Source organism: Lissotriton vulgaris, chromosome 11 (genome assembly GCF_964263255.1).
Source record: "Lissotriton vulgaris chromosome 11, aLisVul1.2, whole genome shotgun sequence".
In the NCBI taxonomy this organism is placed as follows: domain Eukaryota; kingdom Metazoa; phylum Chordata; class Amphibia; order Caudata; family Salamandridae; genus Lissotriton; species Lissotriton vulgaris.
In genome coordinates this window covers 567,781,643-567,806,503 of record NC_141699.1, presented here as the reverse complement: position 1 = coordinate 567,806,503, position 24,861 = coordinate 567,781,643, and the positions used below count along the sequence as shown (strand labels likewise).

At 47.2% G+C, this 24,861-nt stretch overlaps 1 protein-coding gene across 1 annotated transcript in view; it reads right to left on the bottom strand.

The window, feature by feature from the left end:
* The window catches only part of LOC147683161 (uncharacterized), a 360,314-nt gene that overhangs the window by 68,659 nt on the left and 266,794 nt on the right, over positions 1–24,861 (bottom strand). The window contains exon 9 of the mRNA XM_086943660.1: positions 20,668–20,773. Coding sequence (XP_086799786.1) covers positions 20,668–20,773 — 106 coding nt within the window. The remainder of the gene's footprint in view (positions 1–20,667; positions 20,774–24,861) is intronic.

Below are 24,861 nucleotides of genomic sequence, written 5' to 3'. Positions count from 1 at the left end.
TCCGGCGTTTCCAAGCCACTCTTGCGAGTGACTGGGATATCGACCCCCTGAAGGAGATACCAGACCTCCATCATTCTATTCCATAGGTATGGTGTTGACTAAACCCTTAGTGAGAATTCTTGAAGCAAACCTTGGCAACACCAACTTAACTTAAAGCTACTTACTTACTCCCCTCCCAAGTATTAGGCTTAGGTCAGGTACACTGGGGTAGGCGTAGTTAGAAGCACCAGCTGAGTATTTTAGCCTAATGTATATATGAATGTATATATGTTTTATTCATTTTAAACCATTGTATGGCTAAGAAACCATATCAATGCTTTTACAGTATTATTTCGTAATACTCATCTTACTGTACGTACTTTTTATAATAAGTCTTGCAATTGTGGCAATTCATTTCTCTTGTACGAGAGGAAAGACTGTTCAATAAATGTTACCCTCTATTGACAACGCCCGTCTCCCTATTCTCTACATATTGTGAAAGTAAACTGCACAACCATTGACTGAGTAAAATAACTGTCTATTGTTTCACACGACTCTAGAGATTGACTCTTATCTGAGGAGCAAAGTTGTCATGTTGCACGGTTGTTGGAAAACTGAATCCCTTCTTGTCTGTACCAGGGAAGCTGATCACTTCCTATTCAGAGAAGGAAGTTTCCAGTGACCTCTGAGCTAGTTGGTAACAAACCCAATTAAGTTTAGCATAGTCAGTAGAGGCCTGGAAGATCCGCACTTCTACGTCGATACTACTGTTTATGTTATTCCAATGCGCAGGGCCTATTGGGAAAATAGGAACTACACTACAAAATCCTAGAGGGATTCTTGGCTTCACACCTACTCATATGCTAGGTACACTTAGGTACATCTAGATAGACATCGTAGGAGTATGAGCACTTTTATCATGCACTTTATATTCATGTATTTATTCATGCTAATTGCAAGATGGTAGAACTGTACTATCCTTTTATATTCATAGTACTACTAATCATACATCTCTGATACAGTCTAGCGGTTGTTGCAGCTCATATATTTTACACTAGAACAACTGCTCAATAAACTCTTATTGAAATGCCCAGACTGTTTATTCTGTGTAGCTCGGAGATAAACTAACTGAGTAAGGGTGACTGAGAGAAAAGTAGTACGTTGTTTCCACGATCCTGAGGGATCAGGGTTGTCATGTTCTAAGGCTGCCAACAAAAAATCTCTCCCAGATAAGAGGAGACACTAGTGGCACTGTGAGCAAGCATATATGCAAAACAGGCTATCATTTCTCGTGGGGGGTGTACGGAACCAGTCTGCCACCAATCTCACAGTTTATGTTTTCCAAACGCGCAGGTTCTGCATGGATACTATAGGAACTACACAACACTAGTGTACCGGTTTCATATGTTCTTTTATATACAGCTGTGCTGTGAAATACCATTTTTCCTAGTACTGTGAACAGTTTTGTGAACCATTGAACTTCAAATTGTTAAAAGTGGTCTACCAGATCTAGAATAGAAATTTGTTTTAATTGCTCGGCTGTGAGCAGACTGAGAAGAAAGTCATCTGGAATGGGTTACGTATGCCTCAATTTTAGTCGACAGTGCAATTGTTGTATGCACGTATGATCACGACCAAAACCAGCTCCCTTTCCTTCTTCCCTACCAATCCCCATCTCTTTTACCATCATATTCCCACTCCACCCTCACTTTACCCCTCTCCAGCACCGTATCTATCCTTCTACCTCATCACATTCTTTCCTCTCATGGAACCCTTTTACACCTTTGTTGGTCTCTCCAACATCTAAGCCCCTCTCCTAAAGTCCTCCAGTGCACTTTCTTACTTGCCACTCACCATGGCCCAATTACTTTTCTACTTTTCTCTCCCTTTCTCTCTTCCTTCACTTTCTTCCTTTTGACTCAACTGCTCCTCGACCCTACTGTAATCGCTTGTGCTCCCAGCTTCATCCCTCCTGACTATTCTTGCTCTCCTTGTTGGTCCTTCCTCTGCCCCCATCTTGCTCTCCCCCGTCTGCTTCCCTTCTCCATTCTGTACCCGTCCCATCCTCTTCCCCCCCTTCCTTCCTGCTCACACCATCTGTTCCCATTCCTTTAACCCCATTACTCTGCCTTCTCTTATCCATTTCACACTAGCACAAATGTTACATCTCCCAATACGTTTCCTTTCTTCTCCAACCCCTCTACTCCCCCCCCATTCTTTCATCTCCATTCTTCTTGTCCAGACTCATTCCGGTCTATCATCCCCTCCCCTCCAAAACGTACCTTACATCTCTCCCTTCTGTTCCCATTCTTTCTACCACCCCTTTGCTCATTACCTGCCTGCTCTCACTTCAATCCCTTTGCCTGTACTTCCGAACATACCTTACCTCTCCCCACCTGCTATTTCTCGCCTCCTCTTACACCTCCACTCTACCCACCTGTTCTCCCTTCTGCCAATTCTCTGCCCTCTCCCACACATTACCTTTCTTCGCGTCTGCTCCCAAACCCTCCCTCACCTAGCCACTCCCGCTTCTAGCTTTCCTGATCACAGCTTACCTATCTCGTTCTGCTCCCTCTCCATCCCAATCACTATCATTTACATTCGCCTTGCCTGCTGTATTTTCTGTCCCTTCCTCTGCTGTCCTGCACAAGCACTGGATCTTGCCAAATCTCACATTCCTTTCCTCCTCACTCCATTTTCCTCTGCCCGCTTTCGATTGTGCCCCTGCCTTCCTGCATACAGCTTACCTCTGTGTGGTGTCAGTCAGTGCACACTCAGCACAGGAGAGACACTCACAGCATCTAATCATTGGTCCAACCACCTCCCTCATCGCTTTCACTCTGTTGAGAGGCCGAAAGAGGACCCGGGCATTCAGGTGGCTCACAAGTACCTCATTCCGAGGCGGGCTTAAACATAGCAGCAGCCACCTGCTGGCACTCTAGGCACTGGCTAGCTTATTGATGCAATTGGTCATTTAATGAAATTATTTTAGAGGACCTTATGAAATATTTGGGTCCCCGGGCACCTGTGGATGCCCTTATGACAGAGGAGGCATGAACATGATGTAGAGCACCAAATGGACGACATTTTTATGGACGGAGAGTCAAGCACAGCGTGAGAAGCAGTGGCATAATGTGTTGCAGCCTTGCTTGTTGAACAACTGAGCCAGTCATGGAAACCATTTCCAATCTCTGGGAAGTTAAAAGGGTTTCAACTGTTGCTGCCGGCAGCTAATTGATGGCTTTAAATATCCTTATTATTACCCTCATACGATCCTATCGTCTTTCACCTGGAAAACAGAATTTAAGTGCTTCTACAAAAGAATGCCGCTCGCAGCCGTTTGGTGGCAAGATCGTTTCCTGAGCCAAAGAGGAGCAACCATAGTGGAGCCGTTTGGCTCAGGAAACGATCTTGCCACCAAACTGCTGCGAGCGGCTCCCGCGGAGCAGGGGCCGCGAGCCGTTCGCTGCGGGGGAGGAGGGGGCGGGAAGAGTCGCAGGTGCACCTGCTGGTTTCAGCGCTCAGCCCGCTGGGACTCGCAGTCCCGCACCCTCAGGACAGTCAGGCACAAGTCTCCCCGGTGAAAATGCCCGGTTTAAAATCCTTTCAGGCTCCACAATGGTTGCTCCTTTTTGGCTCAGGAAACGATCTTGCCACCAAAGAGGAGCAACCATTGTGGAACCTGAAAGGATTTTAAACCGGGCATTTTCACCGGGGAGACTTGTGCATGACTGTCCCGAGGGTGCGGGACTGCGAATTCCAGCGGGCTGAGCGCTGAAACCAGCAGGCGCACCTGCGACTCTTCCCGGCCCCTCCTCCCCTCTATATAGGAGTGTCCATAACCGCGCGCGCGGGACGGAGCATGGGGCGAAGCCCGGGCAAAGGGCGGGCCGTTTGAGAACGGTCGAGACCGGGACTGGACCACCCCCTTTACATCTGTCATTGTCTTAGACTCTTCCGCCCTGCTTGGACAAGGAATTATGGCGACCAGAGAAACCAGGAGTAAGAGCACGCTGGCAGCGGGAGCAGCAAAAGGTACTTTAGACAATTACTTCGTCAAAGCAGGGTCTCTTCTGATTGACGAAATCACATTACTGGAAAGGCGCATATCACAAGAAATAGAATGGGTTCAGAGATAGTCTATAGGGCCCATAGCGCTTGTAAAGACCCCTGAAAATAGACTCAATTTTGCTGCCCCAGAGAATGGGGAAAACGCGACGGGTGGATTGCTAGTCCTATCGAACCTAAACAATTCAAGCATGCACAATACTGACAACGAAACAAGTGTTCCAGATCACCTTAGCCTCCTACCCCTACCAATACCACACACTCAAGCACAGCAGACCCTTCTCTCTCCCATTAATACAACACCCAATACAGACGTGATTACCGACACCATAGACTTCCTTACGCAGGGGGAAAGGGAAGGTGCTGTACCAAAAAGGAAAAGAGGGGCACAAAATAGTCTAGGTCGCAAAGCGAAAATCCCCAAACACAACGAAATTGCAGAGGGTAGCAAATCAGGACAAAGCAAAAAGGGGCCCACAACAGCAGAAAGAATCTTACCCGCTATTATTGTCTCACCCCTATCGCAGACACAAAGTGTGTTAACTCCACCCCTGTCTGTATCACTGGAAGTGCATGACTTGATTTTAGCCAGAATGGAAGTACTCCTCAAGACACTCTTAAGCCCCTTAGTTAAACATCTATCAGAGATTGAAGGTAGGCTAGCGTCTATAGAACGAACAACCTTACAACTAGCCGACAGCAACAAGACAAATAACCCGATAATGAAAAGTGGGATTGAGCCAAGGACTAAGAAGGTTACATCCAAACCCCCTACTAAGGACCTTGTGACAGCTTTAGGAACAGCACAAATACCAACACCTCTAGCAAACATTGTCATTACTCCAGCTGTCAATCACACCCGCAAACATTACCTCAGCCAGCACACACTGCTACTGCTCAGGTGACTGATGGTAATCCAAGGCCCAACTGCTCACTTAAAGAAGTCACCCTTAAACAAGATGCCTATACCATCAAAAAAAGAAATAGGCCTGTGAACCTGCCGCCAGAGGCTAGTCCTTATACAGTCATTTTGGCTGGTGTTGCAGAGCTGAAGCCTGATTCGAAAGAATCAGTAATCGCTCTTAAGAACAAGGTCACCAATTGGCTTTCCATGAATAGACCTTTGCCATATGGAATTACTAGTGAGGTGCTCACGGTAAGGAGAGTCCCATGGTTGGGCCACACAGATAAATCGATTGAAGGAGATTGTGTTATAGTTAATTTTAGAGATCCTAGGACTGTCTCCCATATCTGTAGCTGGCCACACCTTGAACAGGGGACATCTATTCAATCGCTACCCATTTCTTTCTTCTACCCACCAGTGCATAACCCATATGAAGCGGAGGGCTGGCAGACAATCTCTAGGAGAGGGAGAGGTAGGGATGAGAGCTAGGACCAACTTTTACTACCCTAGACATTACCAGCTACACCAGCCAGACCACTTTACGGCACACAATAGATATAGTTGCCTGGACATGGTGGACTGACTTAAATGGGGCAGGAGAGGGGAGATGGGTGACACTAGGGGCACACACACTGAAGGAAACATCATCCTCCCGACTACAAGTCCTATTAGTGCTTTGGAAATTAATCACTGTGATGAGGCAGATAACAAGATCACAGGAACTTCCTTAAATAACACGGGCCTCTACCTAACTTAGAGGATTCCAGAACTGAGGCACGGGAACAATCCCTGAGTGTGCTATCGCAGGTTAGCAGGAGGGCTATACCGACATCTATTGTACCAACTTCGTACCCCGGATCTCCCTCACTTAACATACTGTCCTGGAATGTGGCTGGTCTGGGAAATAAACTGAACTGTCCTGACTGGAGTTCATTCGTTGAGGGCAAGGACATATGCTTATTTCAGGAAACCTGGTCCAGAGAAACAGTAACTCGAACAGGCTTTGCTGTTTTTTCGAACCCGGCGAAATGGGGAGGGAAGGGACGCCCTTCGGGAGGCCTTGCAACTTGGGTAGCTGTTGACCTGGGATGCAAGGCTTCTCCCATTCCCTCAGTCTCAAATGACATCCTTGGGGTCTTGCTGGAGTGGCCAAACGAGAGCAAGCTGATCGTGGTAAACATCTACTCCAGACCAGTAACCATCACAACTGAGTCAGGCACCATTGATCAACTCTCGGCCTTCTTAAATGACATTCCACAGGGTATACCATTCCTGGTGGGTGGCGATTTCAACTGCCATTTTGAGCCCCTCACAGGCTTACTGGATGGACTATCACGGGAGGAGGACACACTATGGCTGGTACTTCCTTCGGTAGCCCCCCACCTAGAGCCTGGATACCTCTAGCCCTTCAAATCACAGCCCTTACCCTGAGGTGGGGCATTCGGGCATGCAATGGACGTGTGGCCTCAGATATTCCACCAAAATGCACTTTCCACAGAGGGGGCAGGGAGCCCAGACTGGACTATATCATGGTTCATCTCTCCATGTGGCCGGATATCATTGACTTCCGGGTAACATCTAGGGAAGACAGCGATCACAACGCCCTAGAACTGGTATATGCGGTTCGTGATCTGGAGGATAGAGGGGGTAAATCAGACGACGTCGCGCTAGGGCTGACACTGACAAATAACAGACGGCGAGTGAGGTGGGAGAAGTTGGCTTCTAACTCGGAGAAGCTCTGAACTATACTCCCGGCTCATACCGACTCTTGAAAAGGTGTGTACGATAATGGAGCTCCCCACGCCCAGGATATACACAAGGAGCTAGGGAGGGTCAATAAGAACCTTATTGAATCTAGGGCTGAGGTCCTCTTTACCTCAGGAAAGAGGCGGCATTTTGATCGACCCAACTGGTACAACCAGGCTTGCCGGAAGGCAAAACTGGACCTTCTGACATCCATTCAGGATGGCGCAGATAGGCCGGTGGTCCAGGCAAGAAGAAGGGATTACAAGCATCTGATCACAAAAGCGAATGGGAGCATGAAAAATGGGAAAACCTCGCAAGAACGCTAGTCACTAGGGACTCCCGCAAATTCTGGTGTATAGTTATACGGGGTCAGAGGAGCTAGCCCCGGCAATCGAACCCAACATCTCAGCTAAGACATGTCAGGACCACTTTTACTCGTTATATAAGGCCCCTAACGACACCACTGTTGATACCGCACTGAATATTGACACAGTAACTGAGGGTGAACCTTTCACAGATGCGGAGGTCCGTGCAGCCATCACAGGGCTGGCAACAGGCAAAGCGCCAGGACTGGACGGCCTCCCGGGCGACCTATTTAAGCACGAACCTGATGTATGGGCACCATACTTGGTTGTGATATTCAATGCGGTCTTTGGGGATATGGAGGTTCCTAGTACTTGGCTGGGGGCAGAGATTGTTCCCATATTCAAAAAGGGATCACCTTTGCTCCCAGCCAACTACAGGCCTATCAGCCTTATCGATGTTCCCCAGAAGTTATTTGGTAGGCTGATATTAGATCGCCTCCAAAATTGGTTGGAGGAAAATTCCATTCCTAGTCCCCATCAGGCAGGATTCAGAAGAAGGGTTTCCACTATGGATCAGATATTCCGCCTGAACCTCCTCTATTGGAAGACTGCGGTAATCGAGGGCGGCAGCTTGTACACGGTTTTCGTGGACTTGCGAGCCGCCTTTGATTTAGTACCCAGAGACAGACTTTGGTCTGTGTTGTCCGAGCTGGGCATCCCGGTGGACATCCGGACTATCTTGATAAGGTTGCACCAGGGAAATTTTGCACGAGTCAGGTGTGGTAGAAATGGGGCATTCTCCAACAGGTTCTCCGTTGACAGGGGGGTGAGACAGGGCTGTGTGCTCGCACCGACCCTGTTCTGCCTCTTTGTCAACAGGGTAATTGACCACCTGACCAGGATTAAAGACATCGATCCCCCCCAAGTTGAAAGGCAGCAGGGTGCCCGCAATCATGTTTGCGGCGACACCCTGCTGCTGTCCAAATCACCAATGGGTATACAAAGAGTACTGGATGGGTTCTCAGCGTTCAGTGTGGAACGGGGGCTTGAGATCAATGCGCTAAAAACAAAATTCATGATTCTCAACCCCCCCCCCTCCAATCAACACGCCCTAACCCTACTATTGGCCCAACAGGACTAGAGAGGGTTTTCACCTTCGAATACCTGGGCATAACTATCAACCAGGACATGACGTGGGACACACATCGGGCAAAGGCCCACATGAAATTGGTCCAGTTATCCGGAGGTATTTCCAGGATGATAAGTAGATCGACCTACAAACTTTTTAGCGCTGCCCTTGAAATCTACAAAATGCAGGCCAGAGGGGCGGTTTTATATGGCGGCGAATTGTGGGGTCACTGTTCTAGTCAAAAAACTGCAAACCACTGAAAACAATTTCATTAGGCAGATGGCGGCCCTACCCGTAAGCACCCCTCTCCTCCCGCTGAGACTTGACTTGGGTCTGAGACCCATTGTGGAGGAATTGGGATTAAGACCAATAATCTTCTGGCGCCGCATCTGGAGCACACCAGAACTTGAGAGCTATAGGAGGGAGCTCCAAGAGATTCTGTGTCTACCTAAATCAAGACAAATCCCATGGTTAAGTTACATTAAACAAACATGTGAGGAATTAGGGAGACCAGAATTATGGCTAGACCCAGCGAACACATGTATTAGGACCCCACGTAAACTTCTAGTGAGAGAGTTTCGCTAGATGAGGCACACCGCTACAATGGGAAAAACACGGGAGGGGTCCTTGACAGAATTGTTTCTCAAGTTTAAGGAAGTGCACTTATTTGAGAGTGTGCTAGACGACATCTCCCAGGTCCTTACAAGGAAAGTCTTTTTACAATGCTGATATGGCTGACTTCCTACAAGGGCTTTCACAAAACACTGGGCCCAGTCTTCATCGAGAGATCATTGTCCGTCATGCTCGCACCAACGGGAAGATGATCTGCACATTATATTTCTCTGCAAGGCCTATCAAAGCCCCAGGAAATACTGGCTTGTCCACCTCCTTAAAAAAATGGGCTTCACACGATACCTCGCAGCTTATAGGATTCTAAAAACGGACCTTTCACCTATTATTGTATTCGGGGTGGCAAAATTCTTAACTACGATGTGGCACATTCGCAGTCGTTTTTTAAAACTTGAACAAGAGTCGGCATAAATGAAATGTTATGATTCTATGTTACTGTAATATCCAGCATACATTTGTATACCATTTTAAAAGTTGCTTAATTATGTCTGGACCCTCATGCTGTTTTAATTGAATATGTTTTGTATATCTTTTATGATCTAAAATTGATCGAAATAAAGATTGAAATGAAATGAATTCCAGACAAGTCTAGGTAGAAATCTGAAGTGCTTTAGGTCTGCCTTCCTTGAAAGATTCAGATCATAGAAGGCACAATCAATCATGTTTGGTTCAAAATTGACTTGTCCGTGTGGCTCAAACAAGCTGTTTCAACCATTAGGACTGTTTTTTTTTTTCAATGAGTCTGCATTCTGGCTTGTCTGAGACTACTAGACTGCAAATCAGATAATTTGTGACTATCAACACTGTTGTGGATCACAATCACAGTTGTGGAAGGTGTGAGAAGTTGGCCTGATATGCAGTGCTCACTATTCTAGTGATCACTATGTATCAGTCCAAACAACCCTTATTGATGATTGGTTGTAAGTCAACCTTATAGACCAGCCATCTTAGTAGCGTGGATACGAGCAGTCTAAGGCTAAAGACTCGAGAGGGCGTGTTAAGCCAGCTGTTATACCATCACATATACCCCTTGAACACCAAGTGAAAGGACACCACACAAGTGTTATGAAAATAAACAGTGTATTTATTAGAATCACAACAGCCCTGTACTCTTTAGGAGGACAGGGTACTAAGCACAAAACAAAACTCTTACGAAAATACTTAAGTTAGCACAGTATATACAAATGCCCGAGGGGCACGGAAAACCATATACTCTGAAAGTGGAATGCGAAATTACTAGCAGGTAAGTACAGTACTAATAGGCTTTGGAATCGCTAGGACTTGACTATAGTATCTTTAGATTACTTCTAGGAGACCTAGGGGACTCGGGTGCAGAGTGTGCACTCTCACGCGTGATGCGGGACAAAGTCTAAGGTAGCTAGTAAAAGCAAAGTTAGTGTTATCGGGCGAACCCGACCTGGTAGGAAGAAAACTAAAGTGGATTCTGACCCTTGGATAGTGAGGCTATGCTGGGGCACCGAAATGCCGAAGTTACCTAGCCCAGGGGCTGCAGCTGCATATGTCTCAAAAGACGTCAGGAATCCTCGTAGACGGACCAGGAGCCTGGAAGAAAGATGCTGGCAGACAACCAGTGAAGAGAGTTCGAAGTGATCCAAGCCTGGATCTTGAAGATGGATGACACCTGAAAGCAGAGGGGACCAAGTTCGTGACTACTAGCCAGTAGTCAGGTGGCACCAGGAGGGCACCGGATGGTAGTCACCTCGACGCTGGGCTCTGCAGATCTCACAGACCAGGAGGCGTTGTCGGCGACCAGGATGGAGGAGCGAGCTGTCCCACGATGGATGAAGCTGTCGGCGTCGCTGGACCCAGGATTGGGCAACAAAGCCTTGGCTAATTCAAGCCCACGCAGTGGACCTAAAATGGCGTCTTGAGTGGACCAGGAGGGTCCGGGGTGCTCCTCTTTTGGAAGGGAGCAAGGGCCAGTCTGGAGCAACCAGACCAGCAGCAGTGATGTCGTCGGGCGTCGTTAAGAAGGCCACAAGCCAGCGGGCTAGTAGCCAAACAACGAGGTGAGCAGCAAAAAGCAGAAGGGCCCCACGCAGATCGTGGAGATGCTGGGAGGCTGTACTTCGGTGCTTGAGCTGCTCAGGGTCAGGGCTTCTCGGACCCCAAAGCACTCACCAGAGGATCCCTCGGCGGTCGTGCTGGAAAGAAGTCGTGCAGTCTTGAAGATGGCCGGTCCCTCGAGGTCTCGTCGCACTCACAGTTCTCAGCTTTGCTGTAGAGGTGAGTAGAGGTCAGAGGTGCCAGGGAAGCCGGTTCTCGTCGAGCTGGGCAGTCGGATTCCGGGGGAAGGACTTGCAGCAGACCGCAGTGTTCTTCAGATGGTGCCTGCGGATGCAGGGTGACTACTCCTTAGTCACAAGGGAGAATCTTGAAGAAGAAATCTTGAAGTCCTTTCGAAGAAAGTAGTGTCTTGATTCCAAAGATGATCTAATTTGGAAGGGGGCCCGCTCCTAACTTTATACTAGGAAAAGGGGCTGACCCGGTGACTAGGTCCTGCCTATGGGTGGGACTAGGAAGGGGGGTGGTTACACCCCTCTCCCATGCCGGACTTTCCCCAGGCCAGGGGCTGGTGTGCCCCTGGAACTGGTTCTGGCCGGCCTATGCGTAGTGAGCACCGGGGTGCCACTCAGCAGTCACCTTCCTGTAAAGCCCTGCCTACCCAGGATACACAAAACCCTGTCTGGGATGGTGCTAGCACCGCCCCGGACAGGAAACCGTTTGTCCAAGCTCTCCTCGCTGGAAGGACTCCCAGCAGCAGGAGGTCAGACTCGTGTCTGTGGTGGCAGCATCCATTTTGTGGAGCTGAGGCTTCGTTTAACTTTAACCGGGGTTCACAGTTACATACATGTCGTGTCCCTCTAGAAGGGTGGAATGCTAACCCCGTCGCCAGAATTGGCGAGGGGTTAGTATTCCAATTCGTATGACACCTTACTCGACATGTTTTGATAAAGCAATACCAGAGTTGGCATATAACCGCGAGGATCATAATGCACTTAAGAGTATATGGTATGCGATATCATGGAACAGCTATTAGGACTTGGTTCCGCAAGCTGCAGACAGGCTCAGCTCATGCCAGAGCACCATCTCACACGATTCCAAGCACTCTGCCTTCAGGATTGTTAAGGCCTGCCATAGGAGTGACTGATAGGAATCTGTGTGTCCATTTTTAGGGTTAGATATAGGTATACTATATCTAAAGCAAAGGGTGATTACACCACCTTGCCCCAGTTGTCGTGCAGCCAGTTGTGTCAGATTTAGACGGCCATCCAGGGGTGGCATAATACATGCTTCAGCCCCTAGTAGGCCCTGGGTACACCTATGGCCTGAGTTACAGGGTCTGATAAGGTGGCCCAGTTCCAATTGGGTAATGCACCTAAGGTACACATGTCAATTTAGTGAGAGAACAGCTAGGCTGTGGGTCTGATTGGCAGGCCCACAGCCAGGGAAAGTTGTAAACCAGTGAAACAAAAGCAAAAAATCTGGGTGATCATAGGATTGCAGACCCTACTCTCCTACAGAAGGGACAAGACTGTAAACCACCACCAGCCTACATTGGCCTGTGTTCCTAAGCTGTAACATAACCACTATTTTCCATGTCCACAGAGATGGTTTCATATCTCGGAAATAGTAGATACCACCATAAATCTGCATCCTTGTTCTGGGGACTGAGAAAGGTGTTGTCTACCCATCTCTGATGAACAGAGCAAATTGACACCCACACATTCCAAACACAGCCTTTCCTTTCACCAACAGAACAAATGAAACAGACATGGTGATGGATGGAATGCTTGAATCAATCTCCAACAGTGGCGTTCGTTATGGCATCACAATCCATTTTTCATCCCCCATACCAATATAGAAACAAGCATTTACAATGCAATGGTTTCACCTTTGGAAAAGTTAGACCTATTGGCATTGCTCATGACATTTCTTTTTTTTTTTACTTATAAATAAATGGCATTGTTATTTACATTGCCAACAGCTCTCTCAGCCCATACAGCTCACAGCCCACACAGCTCTCACAGCCCACACAGCTCTCACAGCCCTCACAGCCCACACAGCCCACACAGCTCTCACAGCCCACACAGCTCTCACAGCCCACACAGCTCTCACAGCCCACACAGCTCTCACAGCCCACACAGCTCTCACAGCCCACACAGCTCTCACAGCCCACACAGCCCACACAGCCCACACAGCTCTCACAGCCCACACAGCTCTCACAGCCCACACAGCTCTCACAGCCCACACAGCTCTCACAGCCCACACAGCTCTCACAGCCCACACAGCCCTCACAGCCCACACAGCCCACACAGCTCTCACAGCCCACACAGCTCTCACAGCCCACACAGCTCTCACAGCCCACACAGCTCTCACAGCCCACACAGCTCTCACAGCCCACACAGCTCTCACAGCCCACACAGCTCTCACAGCCCACACAGCTCTCAGCCCACACAGCTCTCACAGCCCACACAGCTCTCACAGCCCACACAGCTCTCACAGCCCACACAGCTCTCACAGCCCACACAGCTCTCAGCCCACACAGCTCTCACAGCCCACACAGCTCTCACAGCCCACACAGCTCTCACAGCCCACACAGCTCTCACAGCCCACACAGCTCTCACAGCTCTCACAGCCCTCACAGCCCACACAGCTCTCACAGCTCTCACAGCCCACACAGCTCTCACAGCCCACACAGCTCTCACAGCCCACACAGCTCTCACAGCCCTCACAGCCCTCACAGCCCACACAGCCCACACAGCTCTCACAGCCCATAGATGGCAGTGACACACAAAACACAGTAGGAGCACGAGGACCGGTTCTATGCAGGTTTTTTTCACCTTTAAACTGTAAGCTTTTTAAGGAGTGTTTCTGGGGGAACTCGATTGCCAATGCCAACTCTTCCTGTTTTCAAAAAAGGATATGTTTTTTTCCTTTGACCAAATATTGTAACAATGTTCAAAGTGGCCATGGCGTGCCTTCTAGAATGCCCGGCTCCCCCGTTGAAACGACGTGTGAAACCCACTCCATGTATCCTGCGAACTCCAGTCTTTGCTGTCCCGGGTCGCCGTGCCACGTCAACCCGTTTCAGCTCCCCTGGCACTCGTGGAAGACCGCTGCAGGACAGTGGGTGCTGAGGGCTTGGAGTTGGAACTGGTGGGTCAGGGTGACACAAAGTTTGTAAATCCTGCTACATCGGATCATTTCGTGGATCGGGACCCTCGCAGAAAAATAACGGTCATGCCGCAATCTAAGTGTGCGACACACATGTCACATTGCGCTATACGGGAGGACGGGGTGTGCAACAGGGAGGTGGGGTGCAACGTCAAGACCCCCCTCCCTCTCCTGCACATCTGGACAGTTTCGGAGGTTCGCGATCACTCGTGTACTGCGGCCATAGTGTACTCCTGATGCGTGACATACTCCGGCTGTGGGATCCTTGTTTGAGGGCTGAAGAAAGGGCAGTATAAAACGGATGGGCGGACGGAAGGTGCAGTGGTGGTTGGAAGGGTCAGAGCCAATGTGCCCTTCATGCATACTAGCAGTTTGGGTGGGGGTGTTCAAGCGCACCCACAGACCTTGTAATGCTGAACAGTACAGTCGCAGGTGGAGTGTGCGAGCCAGGGTCAGGCCCTGTACTCTCGGGCAATGTCGGGGTTCGGATGCCCCTGTAGAAGGCAGGCGCGTGGCATGCCGAGGGAGTAACTGCCACCTCCACCGGAACTCATGCTGGTTCTACCGTCTTGTCAGTAGTTTGGGGTTTGAGCAAACACTCCAAATGCAGATATGTATCACTCTTAGAGAATACAATTCTTGGAAAGGGGCAGGGTAGGGTGGCAAGACAGTGCTCGTGCTCAGTTTGTAAAATTATAAGTGCTGGGGCAAACGTTTTACGATGCTGCTGATTGTGGAATGCTAGCCCAGCCCGGTCTCGCCTTTTCCTAGCCCTTCCTTCATCCACACACACTCCCTTTTGTTCTCTTGCATGTTTTTTCATCCCCGCTTTCTCCCTTTGTCATTGTTTTCCCTTCTATCTCTTCGCCTGTCTTTCCACCTCTTTGAATTCCCTCTTGTTCTGCGTCAAAATCTGATTTGGGGTTCCGCTCCCCAAAAATGAGTGCCGGTGTCCACTATTTGCTACTACTGGTACACGTTTTGGACTGGAAAGGGTGGCGGTTATCTTTAAAAGAGCAGAATCGGGCTCCGTTAGTTCGTCGTGAGATTCGGGTGGATTCCGATTTCGAGCACACAGCCAAGATACAATTATGCGGCACTCGTGGAGAGTAACAACTTGCTGGCTTGAAGGGGGTAGAAGGGTACAGGGAAAGAGGAGGGCGATTGTTTCTAAAAGAGCAGAATCGGACATCGTTCGTTCATTTTTCGGAGTCGGGTGTTTTCTGGGTTCAAACACACACCCCAGATGCAATTATGTGGCACGCGTACAGAGTATGCTGGCCTGAGAGGGCAGGTGGGCACTGGTCAAGAGGGGGGGGGGACTTTTCTTTAAAAGAGCAGAATCGAGATGTTGGTTTGTCATGTGGATAGTTTTGGAGTTAGATCGCGCACCCCTGATGCAGATATGCGGCACTCGCAGAGAGTAAAATCTTGCTGAGTTAAAGGGGAGCAGGAGGGTACAGAACAAGAAGGAAGACTTATCTTTAAAAGAGTAGACTCTGGCTTCGTTAGTTCGTCTTGTGAGTTCGCCTGGTTTCGCGTTCGAGCACACACCCCAGATGCAGATATGCGGCACTCAGAGAGCAACCTATTGCTAGGTTGAAGGGGCAGGAGGGTACAGGACAAGAGGGAGTTTTCTTTAAAAGACCAGACTCGGGCTCCGTTCGGTAGTTATTCGGATAGTTTCGGGCTTGGAGCACACACCCCAAATGCAGATATGCGGCACTTGTGGGGAGTAACATCGTGTTGGGTTGAAGTGGCAGGAGGGTACTGGAGAGGAGCAAGGGCGTTACCTTTAAAAGAGAGCAAGCTCGGTCTCCGTTCGTTATTCGGATAGTTTCGGGGTTCGAGCACACACACCAAAGACAGCTATGCGGACCAGGAGAGAGTAACAACTTGTTAGGTTGAAGGGGCGGGAGGGTACAGGACAAGAGGGAGTTTTTTGTAAAAGAGCAGACTCTGGCTCCGTTCGGTCGTTATTCGGATAGTTTCGGGCTTGGAGCACACACCCCAAATGCAGATATGCGGCACTTGTGGGGAGTAACAGCTTGTTGGGTTGAAGTGGCAGGAGGGTACTGGACAGGAGCAAGTCTCCGTTCGTTCGTCATTCGGATACTTTCGGGGTTCGAGCACACACACCAGAGACAGATATGCGGCACAGGAGAGAGTAACATCTTGCTGACTTAAAAGGCAGCAGGGTTATACAGGACCCGGGGAGGCAGTTATCTTTAAAAGAGTAGAATCGGGCTCCGTGTGTTCGTCTTCTGGATTCTGGGTTTGAGCACACACCCCAGATGCATATATGCGGGACTCTTCAAAAGTAACCCCCCCCCGGCAGAATGGCGAAAACACACACATTTACAAAAAAAAAATGAAACTCCGCCCACCACCTTTAACTCTGACATCGTGTGATCCTCTACAGGGGGCTTGCATCGCGCTGTTCGTACTCCTCCACCTTTATACTATAATAGTTGGCTCCGTTATGGAAACCACATCTTAAGCAACCAGGCATTGGCAAAGCCGATATGCTTGCGGCCCGGCCGGACCAGATTCGGGGGCGTTCCCGGCTTTTGGCTGACGTAGCCAAAAGCCAAAAATTCTCGGGAACGCCCCCGAATCTGGTCCGGCCATGACGGACACCTCTCTGTTCCAATGGCTAGCCTCCATTTATGGAGCTAGCCAATGGAACAGAGGGCGGATTCCCGAGCAACATACTGTAATCATTAGATTTCTCCTGCGCAAAAGCTGCTTGCGCAGCTTTTTTGCAGTCGAAACCTAAAAATACACAAGCACTTCCAGACCAGTTTGGTGCTGAAGTTTGAGCCCTGCGGAAAATTGAGTATGGGGCCCACATTTGGAAACTCCTGTTGCACATGGGGTGTGAGCGGCAACAAACCAGTGATGGATGGAATGCTTTAATTAATCTCAGCCACTGGGGTTCAATCAAGGCTGCATTCCGGTGGATAGACTGTTGCCATGAGCAGAGGGAGTGCTTTTTTGGATGATGCAGGTCTCTATCCAGAAGCATACAGTGGTTGGAATGCTACCTAGAGCAACTGATAGTGGTTTAGATTACTTGCAAAGATTCCTCATCACCTTGTGGGTGCTTGATTTATTGCTCCAATTGGCCAGGCATGGAATCTCTGCTCACTGTGCCACGGGATCCAAGCTACAGCTTGCTAATGAGACCTATGCTTATGTTCCCTTCTGGAGGGAGCCTTACTCGACAGTTTCAGGTGGACTGTCCCAGGAACAGCAGGGTCAGTACGAATGTGAATAGGCTGGGTCTCTGTCTAGAAGGGTACAGGGGGTGAAAATAAATGGGTTGGAATGCTACCCAGAGCGATGGTCATTGGTTTAGACTGTTTACAAGCAGGCCGCTTATGACCCATTGTGTGGTTGATGCTACAGATTGAGCCAACAAATGTAGATCCAGCATTCTTGGTATCTCAGCATTCTTGGTATCTCACTATGTAACCCACCATGCATTTTCAGATTCCTGTATTTTCTTATCCTTCTCAAAGATTCACTAAGTCAACAATCTAATCGATCCCCCAACACAGACCACAATTCCCAAACAGGGCACATTCTGTACAGCCATTATCAGACACGACCACCTGAGTATTGCCTACTTTGGGATTTATAGGACACATACTCAGCCAGCAAGTTAAAGAGCAGAGAGGACATTCGGGAAGGTGTTGTGTCAGTCTTCAGAGACAGATTCTGGGGCAGGAGAAGATCTATTCTAGAGACTCCTCTATTTCTTATCAACAATGTACGAGTTTGGTTTTAAAAAAAAATCGCTCTCAGCACGTTTCCTACTCTGGTCATACTCCCCTAAAGAAACAAGCATTTGCAATGCAATCGGTCTCGCTTTTGGGACCTTATATGTATTTAGCTATGCAGCACATTAGCCTGGGTGCTGAAACATCTACTATTCTTTAACATGGAGGGAAAGTAAGCACCAAACTGCGTGACACACCAGGTATGGAAACACGGGGAGAGAAATATTGCCTTTCAGCTGGAAATAGTACAGTCCAAAGCTATGTTTTTAATATAAAACAAGGGCCTTCAGTGGTTATATCACTAAAAATATAAGATTTGAAAAAATATTGTGTACGGGTGCTCGTGGAAGACAATTTCTATGGACTGGAATCTAGAGACTGCTAAAGTGATTGATATTTTACTGACCTCTACAGGTCGTTTTCTATCAAGACCAGGGCTCGAGCAGGGGTACCACGCGGGTGGACAGCGTCCCCAGACTTATTTCACCGGGTGGACGCTGTCCCCCTGCTAAACAGCTGGACTTCACTCTTTGGCCTCTCTGGGACGAGATCAGAGCTCACAGCACGCTGCTCACCTTCCGCTTTTGAGCGGGGAGGAGGTGTCAGACAGGGGCAGCTCAGTCTGACGCTGCACTGTGTCTTCGGCAGATGCCTCCCTGCAAGGAACTCACGACCCCCCAACCCCCCCTCCCCCGTCTGCTCCTCCTCTGTGCCTGTCACCCCATCCGATCCCTCCATTGTACAAGCCCCCCTCACTGCATCCCAGAACAGCGCCCTCTCCTCGTTGGAGCTCCTAGTCGCCTCCTGAACAGACCCCCCTCACCCATTTGCTCGCTTCTACAAGCCCCCTCACTGTATCCCAAGCCCAGGGAACATGTGCCAATCACCCCAGGCTCCCGCCCCTTGCACCTTTAGTGACGTCACTTCCTGTCGTGACGTAACTTCCGGTGACAGCGTCCCCCCCACTTCTTTTTTTAGGACTTGTGCCCTGATCAGGACAGAGGCAGTTGAACAGAAAAAAAAGTCCTTAAGTAGAAGCAGACAAGTCCTAGGGATGAGCTCCAGAGCCCACAAAGTACATATAAGCATATACAAGAGGTCTCGAATGCTCGACCTAAAAAAAAGAAAAGGATGAACGTTCCACAAATATTTTTTTATTGTGTGGGGGCGGAGGAGAAAAAGGTCTGGTTTATAAACCTTCTTTTCCAGAGAACACTACTTGAGAGGCAGCGAGTCACCATTTTGGATAATCGAAAAGCATTCAACCTCACCAGGACTGCGAATGTTCAAGGCAGGACAGGAGTGAACTGATACTGCGAGCCATGTTTCCATTTTGTAAGCAGGTTGGTCACATGTACTGACACTCGGCACTGGAATTAGCATTTCGAGTTCGGTGACAGGATAAAGGGCTTCAATAACCACATGAAAGTGTTTTATGCTTTTCGTAATAACATTAAACAGTAACATTGTCGGAAGACAAAACAGGGTTGATTTGATCAATTTCTTAAGGAACATTAATTTTCGCAGAAATATTACATCTGCAAACCGTTTCCTTGTTTACAATCGTTGGATAAAACCTGCACTGCTATGCAGGGCAGACTACTGATAAATAATTTACAACTTTTAATTGTTACAATTTTTCACAGTATTAACCCTTTTATAATAATTTGGATAATGAGGAACACACTACGAATTTCAAGCTTTATAGTTAAATAGTTCGTGATAAATTCAGAACATTTTGAATTTGAGCATGCACCACACCAAAACACACAACAGTGTCCTGAAATCCCAATTTACATATCTGCTAAATAAACGGAATAGCAAAATAAAGCCATTTACACGAAATGCAACCTCTTGCTGGGTCTTAGATTTAACCTGCAGTTACTTCAAAACTCTACATAATAAAAACGTATCTTTGTTTTTAAATATTTTTGGTGAGGAGAAAACAAATAATGAAACAGGAAGATCGGTTAAAAAATAAAAATACATCCTGAAATACACCAACACTAAATAACTTTCAGACCATTCTAGGGCTTTTTACCTCTGCATAGTTGCAGACAACTACCTCAATGAAATCTCCAGCATTTACCTGCTTGCACAATCACAGGCACCTTTTCATTCTTTTTGTTACATTTTTGTGTCTTTAGTTACCGCTCTTCTGCATTTTGTTGGAAGAGCAGCATACTGGAATTTCTAAAAGGGGTGGACTGTGACCTGGATATCAAACTGGCTTCTGTATCCTGCCTCCTCTTGAGTCGTACTTATTTCACACAGATGCCCCGCTCTACTTTTATTCTTTACAGGAGTACCACCAAGCCCCCAACTTCCCATTTAAAAAAAATTAAAAATTCCCCGCCTACACATCGCGTGGTGTGCTAACCTGCGTTCCAATTCTGGCCAGGAAAAATTAGATGGCTAATAATAGAGGCACTTAACCGCTTACCATCCAAGACAAACATCTTCTTAAAGCCAGATGTTGAAGTGCATAAAAAAGTATGGGAACTGAGATATGCGAAGGAGGATGATCAGCAAATTTGTGGGCAAGGCAACAAGTATGGGAACGTTTAATACAAAATTAAAAAAAGATTTGGAATGATGTTCCTTCTAGATCCCGCCCACTTCAACTACTGCCTTAAAGCAAAAGATGGATACAAAGCGCAACAACTCGACAGCAAGGATCCCAGATATTGCACCCACACAGTGATTCACAGTAAAGAAAGGGACTAAAACAGACAAAATGTGGAGTTCAAACAACCCTGTTCAGGACCTCTGATTTGGTGACGTGGTCCATCTGAAAGGTTGGTAAAAATCAAAGTACCCCAATTCTTTAGTTAGGATTTCTTATCTTGTACTTGCACCTACACACAAACTCATACGCTCATGCCATAGTGAGGACACTCGTACTGCTGCAATGTTTCATACCACGTTCTTCTTGAGTCTCCATCTGGTCTTCTGCAAGGGTCTCATACAATGGATGCTCAGCCACAGCGGAGTTCGGCTGTATAGTACCCAATAAAGAAACACCGCTCTAAAAGGAAACAGAAACATATCTGAGATCAATAGTTAGACAAATATTCAGAAAAAAAGACATTGGGGGTGGGGGGGGGGGTCATTTAGAATTTGCTGGAGTGGAACGACCTCTATATGTCAGCAGAATTCCTGTACCACCAAACTCAAAGTTCTCTTCGCTCCGTTAGAATTGGGGGGAGCTGCTGGGATTTAATGGGGGAGACTCAGCAGGCCAAGTTATCCGAAATATATTATATATATATATATATATATTTTTTTTTTTTTTAACTGCATCATTGGCAAGGTGTTACCAGGCAGGAAAAATCAATGCACTAAGCGCAATGAGAAAATTCATTGTGCCTCCCGGTCATTGTTTGTTTTGCAGAAATAACACCCACATTTTGAAAGTTAGTTACTGTAAAACAAAATATGGCAACAGGTCGGCATTCAACAAAAACACTACTTTCCAAATGATCTATTCTAACAAAGGAGGGGCCTGCTACATATGGAAAGCAGCACTCCACGAGGATGGCAGAGAGATACTACCTTCTTCAGGGGCGTAGCTTGGTTAGTAAGAGGATGGGGCCGCTTCAGATTGGCCAACAATCACGCTGGCAAATGTCAAAATAAATATATGACAAGCAAAGCGCACGAGAGAGGCTCAAGTGGCAGCAGAAAGGCAGAGGAATGTGGGTTGATAGGGGTACTAAGGGAGAGAAAGCACAATTTGTGAAATAACTAACATGTTGGAAGCCTTTCTAAATGGAGTGTGCGTTTGTGTGTGCGTGTAAAAATTCCTAGTGCAATCCGACAGACACTACACTGTACCCAACTATTTATCACAAAGTACATTTATTAGGGGGTGTAACACCTCAAACACCCTCCCCCCCCCCCCCAATGCTATGCCCACAATCTTCTGCCACACTGGTAAGCCACCCACCAAGCTCTAAATGAGCTTCCTAAGTGCAAGCACAACTAGGAGTGAAGACCAATTATTAGAGCAACAATCAAACAATTTCTACAAACACACAGCATTTTGAAGCGGAGGTCGCAGTTTTAGAAGTCTTTTCTTCCAACGACTTTTTTGGTGCCCATGTGGCGACACGTGTTTCGTCTGTAGCCGTTTCAGGGCAATACATCTAAAACAAACATTTCACTTGATCTGGAGGAGTAATCTTCAATATTTGAATAGTCACCGGGTCATCCAAACCATTGTAATTCAACCGAAATGTGTTGTTGAGGTTATAGACCCTATTCCATACTCCCAATAGGTAGTATTTAAAATAATCAAAGTACAGTTGAAAGTCTAGTGTATCCAGAACTCACCATATCCAACAGCATGTGGGAATTACAGGCGTGCAGTGCTAAATAGGTATTATAAGTAATGAGCGGTGGGAAAGTGAGCAGACTTGTACTCGCTATGTCCGTTAAAGTAAATTACTATTCTGGTCCAAAGTGTCAAATGATGTGTAATAAGAAATCTGCAAGAATTAGCATCTATTGGTATGTTTCATACCCATGGCTTTGCTATCATAAATAGTGATACACAGGGTCTGAGGGCCAACTCTTTACCTTTGTCTTTCATTCAATATCTCAAATCCAAAAGTTGAGAAATCTAAAAAAGTAAAATTCTCATCAAAATTCATGGGGCTACCAGCAACACAGAAGTGTTTACAAACTACTCACATGGTCCAATGTCCATTATACCAGAAAGATATAATCAAACACACTATTCAAGTTCTCTATTGTGCATATTTTATTATGCACAAGCATGTCTTAAAGATTATGCCTATTAAATGGCCGAACGTGTAGCTAACATGGGGTTAATTCTTAACCAAACCATTGCCTCGACAGCCTAAAGTGCCCACTAAGGTCCACATTACTCTCAGGGTCACCTTGACATTAGAAAAACTATTGTTGTATGGTAGACTTTGCATTTAATGTCATTACATTTATGTTGGTAAAGCCCAATTTACACTTTCAATAATAGCGAAACAAGTAATCAAAAAACGCACGCCACTCGGGTTGTCATAGGACAGTTATATGCTGTTCAAGGAAATCGGCGGTAAAGCACAATTTATGCTATCGATAACAGTAAAACAAGTAACCCACAAGTGCATGCCACTTTGGTTATCAGGAAAAAGCTACAGGTTATTCTGTTTGTATCTGCTCATAACAGCATAACCCTGCACCCATTCCACTCAGAGTCTGTAAAGAAAGCGCCGTCCATAACAAACAATCCTATAATGTTACTCACTATTTGTTCCAATTATAATGCGTCGATAACTACGTCCTCCGCCGAAAATGCGAAGACGATTTTTGGCGTGGACGAGGAGTGCCATTATTCAATGCCTTAATGTTGCAAAGTCATCCTGTGCCCTGGGCACCCCCCAACTTTTTGCTGAATGGTACTGGTGGTAACTGACTGACCCTGGGCTCTGCCTAACCAGGCCCAGGGCTATGCCGCAAGAGACATTAGAATACAGTTAAAACACCTACATACACTAGGGTACACAATGGTATGGTGGGGTACCCCTGTGATTGGCATGACCTACCCTATAAGCCCCTAGTATATAATAGGGCAGGGGGGTTGAAACTACCTAGAAGTCCCTAGTACCCTAGGGCATGGCAGTTTAGAGGCCAGCAGCTCTTTATGAACTTGCATGTGTGCACTGCTGAAGCTTGAGGTCAGTTTAAAAGCAGCCCTGGGTGCCACGACTGCTTTTAAAAAGTAAATTGTGCCTCAACACGACTTTGGGGTTTGGAGCCCTTAAACATTGATAACATACAATGTTTTGGCATATTATGTACCCCCAGGGTCTACAATACGTGTCCTAGGGGTCAGATATTTATAAGGCACACTCTTATAAAATGAGTTTTATATGCCCTGGGTTAAGTTAAATTTCACATTTCACTCCCCACATTATGGTAAATTGCTTCCCAAATTCGACTTTGATGTTAGGAGCACTGTGGAGGGAGGACCGGAAATATTTCTACAGATTCAGAACCCCTAAAGTCTCCCCATGTTGCACGTGAGGTGGGGGTGCTGTATAAATCAGTGAAGTCCTTATAAAATATGTTTTTGTAAGCCCTAGTGCTGGAAAATGGCCCAAGTAATTTTTCCAATTGCAAATCCCAGGCCACATAGGTTAACATGACAATAGGTTAGTAACTAATAACTCTTGATAGGAACAGGCTAGAAATGCTTTTCAAAGACTTCCCAGAAAGGTATCAATAAATCCAACAATGTCATATTGTTGAATTTCTCCTAAAGTGTACATACAAGAAGTTAGAAGACTTTTTGGTTTGTAAGTCCAAATTCAGCCTTCCAGTGGTCTGTCCTGATTGGCCAGAGTTAAGTGGATTAGCTAGGCTGCCTTGAAGAGGTGACAAAGAGCCCCTGGGGTTAACTAGCTCAGCTGGGAGGGCAGTGTGCTGCTACACAGGAATGCCAGAGCAGCGTGAGGAGTCGTAAACCATGGTCTTTAGAGGCTGGGGGATGGCCACAGTGTCTGTTTCCACTCAACACTTTTGACCCCAACCAGATCTAGGATTAGGGAAGGTATGTGCAGATGGTAGGGGAAGAATCTATGGAAATAAGCCATCATAGGGGGTGTGTTTAGCCAGCTCTTGACTCTGCTGGAAAATCAGCCATTATGAATTAGGAAGATCTGGTGCACTTTGGGACAAAACAATGCCACACTTTGCAGGATGTGGTCATATTTTTGGGGAGTTGGCCTGCTCCCTTTGGTCAGCAGTGAACTGGGAATAAGTATCTGAGAGGGGCAAATGCTCTCAGATCTGCTGCTTGAAACTTTACTAAAGCAAGAAGTGCCCTGTTGAGAAGTTTTGCTGTGCAAAGATTTCTAAAGGCTTGACCTCTGAAGACTGCACCATCTGAAACTACAGCCCTGTGGATTATCTTGCTGAAAGAGAACTAAAGAGTGGACTCCCTGAAAAGCTACAGGTTAAAAGAGCTCACATTAAAATCACCAGCAAGGATCCTCAACCTGGAGAACACCAGTGGATTTGTAAGGGTTTTGTAACAATGAATTGTGGGAACTGAAGTCCTCCACTTTCAAGGACCATCTTGGAGCTTCCAGACCC